The following is a 13,810-nucleotide window of genomic DNA, read 5'->3' on the forward strand; positions in this document are numbered from 1 at the left end:
AGGACAGCCCCAAAGCCTAGTCCATTCAGTTGTTATTTGCATGCTGGGCATATGAGGCAGGCTGTGGAGACTTGTGTTTGAGGGCCAGCTGCTGGTGACCCAGGTGACCATGGTGGTCAGTCACCAGCCGTCTACCCACGTCCACTGTGTGCTTCCTCGGCCCTGGGGATATAAAGTAACTGAAACACAGACCTTGCCCCATTAGTGTTTACGACCTAGAGAAGACAACAGACAAGTAAACAATAAAATCACTGCACCACGGCAAGTGCAGCGAAAACCAGAGGTGGCCATGACTGACTCTGCCCAGGGAGCCTGGGGTGATATCAAGAAGATGTGCCTTGCTCAGTATCTTACAAGATGGAACGTGTTTGCCACGTTGCTGGGGGAGAGGATGCTGCAAACAGAGACCAGTGTGGACACCAACAATGAGGTGTAATGCTGCTGAGGAAGTCAAGTCTTCACCAACTCCTGGACCCGGGGAAACCTGTGCTTGGATGCACACGATATGGGAGACTCAGATAGGCTCACCTGCCAAGCAGTAATGATGATGATGGTGATGCTCAGCCCTGAAAGGTGGAAACAGAGAAGCCAAGAGTCCTGTGTGCGTTTGGGAGATGTGTGTGTGCAGAACTCCCAAATCGTCTTCTCTAAAATTTCTCTACAATGTAGACACGAGGACTGTCCCCATTAGCAATGTTTGGTTTGAAGGCCACCATGAGGTGAGTTAAATATGGCTTGAAGGTGAGTGCCATGCTGGCCAGATGGGTAGGGAAGAGAGTAACAGGAGAAGTGGCTGGAAAGGTGAACTGGATTATGAAGCTGAGTGCATATTAGAATAAGACTTTCATCTGTAGAACAACGGGACAAATGAGACTTTTAAACAAGAAAAGTTAGCATCGCTGGGTCTCAATTTCCGTATCTGTAGAGCTGAAATGAATGGACTAGATCATTTCCAAAGTTCCGTCCTGCACAGAAACGAATGCTCGTGTTCTACTGCTGTCTCCTACAAGCCTCTGATTCTGTTTCTGTCTCCAATTTATTCTTCAGAATTTTTTGCCTCATAAAATAATTTTCCTGCTCACCCTTCTTCCGTTAGCACCATCCATCAAATCGTAAATGAAAATATGTTTTCTAATGTCTGGTAAACAGTAAATGCAGAAGTACAGATCAATTCAAGAAATCTATTAACATTTTATGATCATTGACTTGAGTCAGGCTGATTTTCTAGATTTAAATTCTCTCAGCCCCATATCTGCAGGGTTGGTATAAACTTTAAAATGTCATAGTCTGCATATGATTGTTTGCATGCAATTACTGTCACTTTAAAGGGAGAGAGGCCTGAGTTGGAACAGAAAAGGCAGAGATGACGTACCAAGAGGTTCTCTGGCTTGATGTCTCTGTGCACAATGCTGAGGGCATGGAGGTACCTGAGGGCGTTGGCCAGGTTGTACACCATGGCACTGCCATCTCTCTCAGTGTACTTGGTTGAAGAAGTAATTGCATCAAAGAGATCTCCACCCTAAAGGACACATAAAAGAACATATCAAAACATCGACAGTGGGGACTTCCCTGGTGGCACAGTGGTTAAGACTCTGCGCTTTCAATGCAGGAGGCCAAGGTTCGATCCCTGGTCCGGGAACTAGATCCCACATGTATACTGCAACTAAGAGTTTGCATGCCACAACTAAGGCGCCTGCGTGCCGCAACTAAGGAGCCCATCTGCTATAACTAAGACCCAATGCAACCAAATAAATAAATAAATATTAAAAATACAAAACAAAACATCAACAGTGGCAGTCCTATGAAGGTAACAAAGAAAGCTCATCAGCCTGGAGTAGATGAAAAAAATGACACAAGTGCCACTAAAATTGATGATTATAAATAATGAAAGTTTCAAGGTAGCAAAACACTTTTCCAATTAGGTCCTTCAAGAATATTGTAAGTCTTGGGATTTGTCATCAATGAATTCTCTTGAAATCTCTCCATCCTCTTACTTTGACCAATTCCATCACCAGAAAAAGCTCAGTAGCTGTTTCCATCTCCTCAACCAGCATGATGATATTTGGATGTTTCACTCTGCGCAGTATCGACACTTCGTTCTCAATCAGATGCTCCTGTCAAAAAGGGTTTAGAAAGGTAGATCAGAAATTACAGAACCCTCTGCTCTATCCCTGTGTTCTGGAGGACAACACAGGCTGCAGATCTGACACTGAAGGAACAGAGACCCTGGCACAGCTGGTGTCCCCAGGGACAGGACAAGTCAGCGTGACACCTCATTGTAACTAACGGAAAGACATGCTTCAGTACATCCCTCGAGGACTTCCCTGGCGGCGCAGTGGTTAGGAATCCACCTGCCAATGCAGGGGACACGGGTTTGAGCCCTGGTCCGGGAAGATCCCACATGCCGCGGAGCAACTAAGCCCGTGTGCCACAACTCCTGAGCCCACGTGCCACAACTACTGAGCCTGCCTGCCACAACTACTGAAGCTCACGCACCTAGAGCCTTGCTCTGCAACGAGAAGCCACCACAATGAGAAGCCCGCACACCGCAAAGAAGAGTAGCTCCCGCTCACCGCAACTAGAGAAAGCCCACACGCAGCAACAAAGACCCAACACGGCCAAAAATAAAATAAATAAATAAATTTATTTAAAAAAAAAATACATCCCTCAAAAGGCTCGGCATGCTATCTGGCACATAAAACACACTCCTTCCTGTCTCTTCTTTATTTCTAACACCTTAAGAGGTTGTGATGCTATGAAAGCTTGTGTACACCACACTGTGCTTTGCAGTTCAGTTGGAATCACTTTTCCCTTTCAGTATACACTCAGAAATAAAGACTAGGCATATAAGGAAAGTTGGCGTGCTTATGGGATACAACTTCTAGCATTACAAACATTTTTAGTTTTTAAACTATTACCAATATGAATTTGAATTTCATGTTGAAATTCATAAAAAAAGAAACTTTCTTCTTCTATGATTGGGTATGAAATCATTCACCAGATGGATGTTCCTTATCATCTTGTATTTCAGAAATCAGGAAACATATAGTACCATGGGGACCACTATTCTCATTTTAACTCTAATCACTTCTCTGAAAATACCACCTGATTATCAGTCCTGGTGAGTAACGCAGTTGGGATCAGCACTGTAGCAAAACGTTTACTCACGGCACTATTATTTTCAATACACCAACCCATGCATCATGAACAACAATTGGTCTATTTTATTATGAGACATGAAAATCTCTCAACAATGTCATATTTGTTAATCCTCATTAACTGTAATAATAAATTGTTTAGAATTTAGGAAATGCTTTGTAAAAATTGCTAATTGCCCTATTACACACTCTAGGTTTTCAAATATAGCTTTTATAAAATTTACCTTTTATAAAATTTACCTTATAAGAGCTATCACTTGCTACCTAAATATTCAATACACATATATGCATATATTCATATTATATGTTCTTGTGTGTGTGCGTGTGTGTGTGCGCTTCCCTCTTACCGCCCCTTTTGCCTCCTTTGCTCTCATGAATTTCAACTAAATTTAGTGTTCTGCTGCTGTAGTAAGACAATTATCTTATCTCTAGTCCAGGATACCATTTATGGTTCCTCTCATCTTCATGCATCCATGTATACATGTATTTTTACTCAAAGCCATCTCAAATGCTTTTCGACAATAGGTGGAAGTATGAATTATAACAGATGAATAACAAACGTTCAGAGAAAATCTGTTGCTGGCTGCTGCTCATGGTGGGTGGTGTTTCTCGAGCATTGAATGCACTGCGTTTGTCCAGGTAGTCACTCGGTAAATGTTGGAAAATGACAGTGCAAATGCTGAACCAACATGATCTAGGAATCTAGTCACTATTTGTCAGTCACTGTGCAAGGTACTTGTGTTAACGTCTTAACGCTTATCCTTAGAACAGTCCTTGGAGGGGGGATGCACACCTAGGGTCCTGACATCCCAGTCCACATTTTTTGTACGGCACAATATCACCTTTCAAAGGGGGAGGCTTTAGTCAAAGTTGTAATTTTTCAAAACGAGAGCTGCAAAGCTGAAACTATTTAATTCCTTGAAAAGATAGGAACTAGAGGTAGTTTCACACCCACTTGGGAGTCAAGGCAGAACCACACCAGGCTTTGTACAGGAAGAGAATCTATGCCCATTGACGAGCAGGGCTGGGGAGACTTAGACAGGCTTTGGAGTCAGCAGACAGGGGAGAACAGTGGTTCTCAGGACCTAGCCAACCTCAGCTGGGAGGCCACAGGGCCCCTACCTGGTTCCAGTCCCACAGGGCAGCAGCAGTAGGCAGCAACGGAGCCCCGGTCCCTCCCAAGGGAAGCAGCTGTGCAGCCAACTCCTCGTGGCCACAGAGACAAAGGAAAGATGCAGCAAACCCTCCACATTTGTACACCTGTTTAGAAGCCTTTGGCTCATCTGTGCCAACCATGTCCTTAATCACAGTAACAAGCAGAGGCGGATGTACCTTTGTGAACATGTAAAGGCAACCAAATGAGTTTATTTCACTCTGTGTGAAGCCGAGACGACATGGTAGTAAAATGGGTTTTTTTTCGGTACGCGGGCCGCTGACTGTTGTGGCCTCTCCCGTTGCGGAGCACAGGCTCTGGACGCGCAGGCTCAGCGGCCATGGCTCACGGGCCCAGCCGCTCCGCGGCATGTGGGATCTTCCCGGACTGGGGCACGAACCCGTGTCCCCTGCATCGGCAGGCGGACTCTCAACCACTGCACCACCAGGGAAGCCTGGGTGTTTGATTTTTAAGCTAAGTGGAACTATCACGTCAGTTCTCCTCCCTCCTCCCCATTTCCCCCAGGTTGGGAGAGTCTCTATTTTTTTTTTTTTTTACAACTTTATTGGAGTATAATTGCTTTACAATGGTGTGTTAGTTTCTGCTTTATAACAAAGTGAATCAGTTATACATATATATACGTTCCCGTATCTCCTCCCTCTTGCGTCTCCCTCCCTCCCACCCTCCCTATCCCACCCATCCAGGTGGTCACAAAGCACCGAGCTGATCTCCCTGTGCTATGTGGCTGCTTCCCACTAGCTATCTATTTTACGTTTGGTAGGGAGAGTCTATAAATTTACCTATCTTCAGGGGCTCTGTCTGTGATGCTAATTTAAAGTGACATATGTAAAATAATCCCCATCACCAGTATCCCAAGAATTCTCTCAAATTGGAGCTAAAATAAGGAGTCTACCACATACGGAGACTACACCTCCCCCAAGTTATCTTTTTCATTAAAAGGCACAACAGAGAGTCTTCTGAGACGCATTGTGGAACTTCTCCCAGGGCCTCTGGGCAGTGTTACATTTCAAACATTAAGTGAATATTGCAACATTTTCTCCACCATTATTTATTATCTCAGCTTACTGTATGCTACTCAACAATGGCTAGTATTCTATGCACATAGTGAAGGTTTTTGTTGGGATGTGGGAGCTATTAGCCTTTGTTTCCCAACCTCTGACGATGCATGTAAATATGTCTTTGAAGGAACAATCCACTTTCTAACGTAAACCATCCTCAGAAGCAAAACAAAACAATGCACAAAAATCTTTCCTATTTCTTATGCAACCCGTATGTAATCTTTGTTTCTAATATATAAAAATGCTCTCTAGGTTACATTTTCCAGGGAAATATTTCTAAATACAACGTGAACATCACTTTTGTCTTGAACTGCACTGAACTTGCATTATTCAGTCATCTACCATTATTTATGTTAAGTGATTCATGATTCTAACTCCAAATAATTTACACATGAATCATTTCATGGCGGTGTTCCACGGTTTTGTATGTGAGAGTAAATGACAAAGAAAACTGCTCACTTGGCAAAGGATACCGCCCTATCCTTGGCCAGGGTGGTTTTTAACTGACAAAAGAGAGAGAGAGAGAGAGACAGCCAGAGAGAAACAGATTTGCGGAATAAACAGCTCTCTCAAACCAAAGAATCATCTTGTCTCCGGTCCTTCCCTCCTGTGTCCTTTGTCTCACTGCATGAACCTGGCTGCCCAGAGCAGACAGGAATTCCACCCGGACCCTCCTTCCTGCATCCTCCTGCACAGCCAATCAATCACCGATCCCTGCCAGGTCTGCCTTCTCAATAGCCTCGGGATACATCCATTCCCATTTTATCCCCTTTTGCCCATCTCTTATCTAGACCTCCAGGCACTTGCACAGGCGGTTTTGTCTGGAGCTCTCTTTCCCCACTTCTTAGTGAACTCCTATTTACCCCTCAGCACCACATGAGACCTCACCTTCTCCAGGTGGCCTCCCCTGCTCAACTGTGACTGGGTTAGGAGCCCCTCGAATTTGTTCTCAGTGCCCCTGGGCTCGGCTCCAACCACAGCCCTCACCCTGCTGTCCCGGAGCTTTCTGTTTACCTCGCCCTCCAGCAGCTAGCACAGTTCGTTCTCAAGTGCTCAAGAAAGCGGAAGACATAAACACATCATGCACTGCTGTCGGTCAACGGTGGCTTTACAGCTGGTATATATACTGTGCGGTGAGTACTGCTGAGGATCATGCAGCGAGAGAGAGGAGATGCTCAGATCGCTACATGTAATTTCTGCGGTAGAGGAGTGTGGTTGGTTGAGTAACGGCCACACAAGTTACCAAGTCTTAATGCCTGGAACTTGTTAATATTACTGTATTTGAAAAAATGTCTTTGGAGATGTGATTAAAGATACTGCAACGAAGAGATAACAGTGGATTATCTCGGTGCCATCACAAGTGTCTTTATGAGACAGAGACAGACGGAGATTTCACAGACAAAAGAGGAAAAACAGACACACAGAAGAGAGGGAGGTGAAGACGGAGGCAGGGTTTGGAGTGATGTGGCCACAAGCCAAGGAATACTGTCAGCCACCAGAAGCTACTTAGAATCAAGGTACAGATTCTCCCCTAAAGCTTCCAGAGGGAGTGTGCATTTCAGACTTTTAGCCACCAGAACTGTGAGAAAATAAATTTCCATTGTTAAGCCACTAAGTTTGTGGTAATTTATTCCAACAGCCTCAGGAAACTAATACAATATACATTTGGATTTATGTCCTGCCTGGACCCATATCATGTAGATAATGAATGCAGAACTCTGGGAAGAGAAGGAAGGACCACTTCTAAGCACCACAACAGAAAGCTCAGGGCTTCATACACTATGGGAATTCAATAAATATTTAGAATGAATATTATTTAGAATATCAAACTTGGAAGAATTCTTAAATTTACAAACACCATAGCCTTCTCAAAAGCCTCCTTAAATTTGGCCCCAAGGTAGATCTTGCAAAAATCTCCTATGTGGCATGTAAATCAATAAAGTTACAACACTCCTTCACACCATATACAAAAATAAACTCAAAATGGCTTAAAGACTTAAATATAAGACAGGACACCATAAAACTCCCAGAAGAGAACACAGGCAAAACATTCTCTGACATTAATAATGGCAATGTTTTCTTAGGTCAGTCTCCCAAGGCAATAGAAATAAAAGCAAAACTAAACAAATGGGACCTGATTAAACTTATAAGCTTTTGCATAGCAAAGGAAACCATAAACTAAACAAAAAGACAACCTATGGACTGGGAGAAAATATCTGCAAAAACGACGTGACCAATGAGGATTTAATTTCCAAAATATATAAACAGCTCATACAATTCAATAACAAAATAACAAACAACCCAATCAAAATATGGGCAGAAGACCTAAACAGACATTTCTCCAAAGAAGATATACAGATCGCCAATAGGTACATGAAGAGATGCTCAACATCGCTAATTATCAGAGAAACGCAAATCAAAACTACATTCAGGTATCATTTCACACCAGTCAGAATGGCCATCATTAAGAAGTCTACAAATAATAAATGCTGGACAGGGTGTCAAGAAAAGGGAACCCTCATACACTGTTGGTGGGAATTTATATTGGTGCAGCTACTACGGAGAACAGTATGGTTCCTTAAAAAACTAAAAATAGAGTTATCGTATGATCCAGCAATCCTACTCCTGGGCATATATCCAGAGAAAACTCTAATTTGAAAAGATAATGCAGCCCAGTGTTCACAGCAGCACTATATACAATAGCCAAGACATGGAAGCAACCTAAACGCCCATCAAAAAAATGAATGGATAAAGAAATATGGTACATATATACAAGGGAATATTACTCAGCCATAAAAAGAATGAAATAATGCCATTTGCAGCAACATGGATGGACCTAGAGATTATCACACTGAGTGAAGTAAGTCAGACAGAAAAAGACAAATACCATATAATATCACTTATATGTGGAATCTAAAATATGACACAAATGAACGTATCTACAAAACAGAAACAGACTCGCAGACATAGAGAACAGACTTGTGGTTACCCAAGGGGACAGGGGGTGGGGAGGGGTAACTAGGAGTTTGGGATTAGCAGATACAAGCTCCTACATATAAAATACTGGGTTGGCCAGAAGGTTTGTTTCGTGTAAAGTAAAAATAAAAGACACATTTTTCATTGTCAAGAAGAACTTTACTGAACAACATATTCAGTAACCCAATGTACTTTTTGGCCAACCCAGTAGATAAACAACCAGGTCCTACTATATAGCACAGGGAACTACTGTATATTCAATATCTTGTAACAACCTATAATGAAAAAGAATACGAAAAAAGATACATATGTATAACTGAATCTCTTTGCTGTAAACCAGAAACTAACACAACATTATAAATCAATGTAAGGAAATCTCCTACTGAGGGACTTTCCTGGTGGTCCAGTGGCCCGCACTCCCAGTGCAGGGGGCCTGGGTTCGATCCCTGGTCAGGGAACTAGATCCTGCATTCATGCCGCAACTAAGAGTTTGTATGCTGCAACTAAGAGTCTGCATGCTGCAGTGAAGATCCCGTGTGCCGCAACGAAGACCCAGCACAGCAAAAAGAAATAAATAATAAATAAATAAATATTTTTAAAAAAGAAAAAGAAAACCTCCTACTTGGAAGAACCCAACATGCTTTCCACCTTCGGGGCCTCTACTCAGGCCGCGCTGGCCACCTCAAAAGCTTTTCTGTCATTACTGCCTACACAAGCCGTACCTACTGCTCAAATACAGCTCAAATGCTTCTTGCTCTAAGGCATCTCCACTGAGCACCTACTTCTCTCTCATGTGCTACCCTGAACTCCCACAACACTTTTACAGAACTGGTATTAATGTTAAATTACCTTATTCCTAGCACAGTATCTTGCACAAACATCAAATGTTAGGTAAACAAGTGAATTAATCTTGTACATTACAGAAAAGCAAACAGAAAACCAGAGGTTAAGAATTTTTCCCAGGTTCTTATTATAAGAACAAATGCATAAATTGAACTTGGAGAGGGATCATGGTAGACTGGCCAGTGTAGACTGGCTGTGCAACCAACTAGCCCAAAGGTCCAATCACTGCTCTGCTTCTGTGTGACTTCTGGGAAGCTATTTAATTTGAATTTCTGTTTCTTTATCTGTAAAATCAGTACATCTGCTTTGCAAGTCATTAAAGATAATGTGCAAAATTCCTATATGTCCAAGCCTGGATAGATAATACATTTTGATAAATGGATAGATAACACATTTTGATAAATGGTCGATATTATTTTCAGTATTATTACTTTTCTGTATACAACCCACAAGGCAGAGGTAACGAACGATGCCCCCGAAGAGTGGCTGAATACCTCCCCTTAGATTTTGTTTTAAAAAAGCAAATTCTGGGCTTCCCTGGTGGCACAGTGGTTGAGAATCTGCCTGCCAATGCAGGGGACACGGGTTCGAACCCTGGCATGGGAAGATCTCACATGCCGCGGAGCAACTGGGCCCGTGAGCCACAACTACTGAGCCTGCGCGTCTGGAGCCTGTGCTCCGCAACGAGAGGCTGTGACAGTGAGAGGCCCGCACACCGCGATGAAGAGTGGCCCCCGCTCGCCGCAACTAGAGAAAGCCCTTGCACAGAAACGAAGACCCAACACAGCCAAATAAATAAATTAATTAATTAATAACTTAATTAATTAAATTTATAAAAAAAGCAAATTCTCTATACCAATTTTTTTTCCTAAATATAAAATTTAGTGGAAAAATGTATCTATTTAGAACAAAACAAGCATGGGATTAACAGATACAAACTACTTTACATAAAATAGATAAGTAACAAGGATTTACTGTATAGCACAGGGAATTATATTCAATATCCTATAATAACCTATAATGAAATATAATCTGAAAAAATTACTGAACCACTTTGCTGTACACCTGAAACTAACACAATATTGTAAGTCAACTATCCTTCAGGTTTTTTTTATACTTTTAACATTATAATTTTATATAGTCAATGTGGAAATAATTGTTCAAATAAGCAAAATATCAGGATGGAAATAAGTATATGATCATGAATTATAAAAATAAAATGACATTCAATAACAAAGAAAAATAAGATCCAAATGTTTGAAGTGACCTATTCATTTGCCTCAACACTTAGTGTACCAGACTGAATTTTTTTGCATAAAGATTTTTTGTTCAACTACTGAGACAGCTGCTTAAATTTTAATCATGTAAACAATATCCTTGCCAGAGCAATTATTTTTAAACTTTTTTGAAAAAACACTTTAATACAGTTGTTTAGAACTTGGCTCCCAAAATTATGACACATTCTGCTTAAATCACACAATATCAGATACAAAGAGCAACACCTGCTTACATACGGAGACAGGCTTTGCAGCTGAAAATGTAATAAAATTGTTAGCACAATAACTGAAAACACATAGAATTATTTAAAGAAAATTACATTTAGAAAAACTTTATTCAAAGAAAAGGGGGGCATTTTGCACAGACTCTGCTTCATTAGCTATCACAATGTAGTAAAAAAAAAAAAAAAAAGTGTATGACAAATTTGCCTATTGGATTTTCCATTCTGGGTCTCTGAGAAGACTCTTCTAACACTGTATCTTAATATTTTAAGTTTCCTGTTAAAAATACACAATTTTGTAAACGTCTGATGAAGAATCGTTTTAGGAGTTCCATAAACATAAAACCACTACTATCACATCAAATCCTCCTAGCTATAACTTCTGAATTCCTCTGGCATATTAATAATATTGACAGTTAACATGTGTTAAATTCTTGTTATATACCGGTACTTTTCTACATGTTTTCTATGCCTTAATTCAATTAATTCACAACAACCTCTGCCTTCGATATTATTAACAACTGCATTTTATAGGAAGAAACAGAGGGGTTAACTAATGTTTCCAAGGTCATACAGCAAACAGAGGCAGAGCCAGGATTAAACTTCATACGATCTGGCTCTAGAGTAGTACTGTTCAATAGAAATGTGACCCACGTATGTAAATTTAAGTTTTCTAGCAGCCATGTTAAAAAATATAAAAAGCAGGTAAAATGTATAACTTATTTAACCCAATATATCAGAGATATTATCATTTCAACATGTAATCAAATACAAAAGATATTAATGAAGTATCTTACATTCTTCTTTTAGCATTAAGTCTTCAAAATCTGTTGTGTTTTACACTGAGAGTACATTTCAGTTCAGACTGGCCATACTTCAAGTGCTCAGCACCACAAGCACGAGGAACTCAGAGTTGGACCATGAGTTCTAGAGCCTTCTCTCTCTTTTTTTCAATTAATTAATTTATTTATTTATTTTGGGCTGTGTTGGGTTTTTGTTGCTGTGCGTGGGCTTTCTTTAGTTGCGGCGAGCGGGGGCTACTCTTTTTTTTTTTTTTTTAATTTATTTTTTATTAGTTTCTGCTTTATAACAAAGTGAATCAGTCATACATACACATCTGTTCCCACATCCCTTCCCTATTGCGTCTCCCTCCCTCCCACCCTCCCTATCCCACCCCTCCAGGCGGTCACAAGGGGGCTACTCTTCATTGCGGTGCGCGGGCTTCTCATTGTGGTGGCTTCTCTTGTTGTGGAGCACAGGATCTAGGCACGCAGGCTTCAGTAGTTGTGGCTCGTGGGCTCTAGAGCGCAGGCTCAGTAGTTGTGGCGCACGGGCTTAGTTGCTCCGCGTCATGTGGGATCTTCCCGGACCAGGGCTCGAACCCATGTACCCTGCACTGGCAGGTGGATTCTTAACCACTGCGCCACCTTCCAGGGAAGGCCCTAGAGCCTGCTCTCTTAATTGCTATGCTACTCACCAGAAAGGAATCTAAAAAGGTCTTTGTCATCACTATTGTAGAATATTTATCCTTTCAAACGTGGTTGAAATGGCAGTAATCTAGCAGCATTCCATCATTTGATTTTTTTTCCCAGTCCCATCTTCAGGGTAGGACAGAGAAAAAAGTTCATCCATTTGGGGAGACAATCCATGGTATTTCTGCACATCCCACATCAGCTTTAGTTACAAACTATCTTTCCAAGTATGTCTGTATAGCAAACACCCTTGGAAAACAGAGACAGGGTCTCCCCCAGGGGTGGACGGTGATTTGTTTCCTGACCATGATAATAAAAATAATGCTCTCCTCTGGGGCAGAGGCTGGGTAGGATGCTAGCGGCCCCCTCATAAGATTGGGGGGGTTCCTAAGCTTGGGGGTCCTCCACTGTGACACAAACCCACTGTGTGGACAGCATCCAGCTGGGCCCCTCTGCATCACTTCTGTGGGCTTTGGGAGTTAAGGGGAACCAGTGCAAGCATGGAGCTCATGCTATCTGCTATGGCACCAGTAGTAGTTTTTGTCTCTGACTCAGGAATCTTGTGTCTTCTGCCACATCTACAAAGCTGGAAGGCTAATTTCTTAGTTTGAAAAGTCTCAGAACCCTCACAGTTCTTGAGGCACCTTTTGTGTGTTGCTGGGTTTTGATATAGACATCTCCCAGAGAGAAGAACTTGTATTTTTCAATGGTTAGGACCAAGATCAAATCAATTTACTGTTTTACGATTAAGGTTTCTGAAAAGTGGCAGGGAAAAAAAAAGGCTTGATAAGGTTTCCCCCGCTACTATCAGCAGACTATTCCTACTACGATCTTGTCAAATCACCACTTAAGTTCCTTCACCGCAGTTAACAAGTTTTTTCAGTTTCTTTTACAAAACAGTTATGTATACCGTACCTTTCCACAACATTTGGCTTTGTCTATAATCTTTAGGGCAAACTCCTTTCCTGTGGACCTATGGAATAATCAGAGGAAGGCCATTGAAAGACATAAATCAAAGACACCATCCATCCTGATTTCCTCTACAGCACAGACCCAGGGAAAAAAGAGTGGCTTCCTTCTCTATACACCAGAGAGGATGCTGAGTGGGGTCAGGGAGAAAAATACCCACAAAAGATTTTTTTAAAACCCACAAAGCCACACTGTCAATCTCCCTTTATAACTATTAATCATTACAATATTAAGTAACTCACATATTTAAAGTATTTAAATTCTGTTGTATCAGACTTGGACAAGAAGCTGTTCTTCCATACTTAAATCTCAAAAATAGTTCTCTTAGGAGACAGAATAAAATTAAGAAAAATGAATCAAAGTAACAGAAAATCTTCTTTTATCAATGTCTTTACATGAGTCCTTTAGTCACTAATTAGCCCATAATTCAAAACTGTAAAGTCCCTAGACTTTCAGTCTCTATTTCTCAGCCAAAACTCCACTTAGGATCTGGTGCCACCTTATCCACATCTTTAAACGTCCATATCTGGTACTAGAGACATCATTCATTTGACACAAGAATCCTGATGCTGTTATTTAACTTTTAAGCACCTTTAGTATAATTTAATCTGAACATGTCAAAAATACATCTTTTAGAATAGGAAAGCAGTTCCAGAAAGAAC

General features: G+C 41.3%; 1 protein-coding gene across 2 annotated transcripts in view; it reads right to left on the bottom strand.

Moving 5' to 3' along the window:
- Nucleotides 1-13,810, bottom strand: part of DCLK2 (doublecortin like kinase 2) — a gene marked incomplete at both ends in the record, with an annotated part of 155,414 nt that overhangs the window by 19,001 nt on the left and 122,603 nt on the right. For both annotated transcript variants that reach the window (XM_079714920.1, XM_079714919.1), the window contains 3 exons: nt 1,373-1,519; nt 1,995-2,114; nt 13,095-13,152. In XM_079714920.1, the coding sequence (XP_079571046.1) occupies nt 1,373-1,519; nt 1,995-2,114; nt 13,095-13,152 (325 nt within the window). The remainder of the gene's footprint in view (nt 1-1,372; nt 1,520-1,994; nt 2,115-13,094; nt 13,153-13,810) is intronic.

This window comes from Hyperoodon ampullatus (genome assembly GCF_949752795.1).
Source record: "Hyperoodon ampullatus genome assembly, chromosome: 1".
NCBI classification, from domain to species: domain Eukaryota; kingdom Metazoa; phylum Chordata; class Mammalia; order Artiodactyla; family Ziphiidae; genus Hyperoodon; species Hyperoodon ampullatus.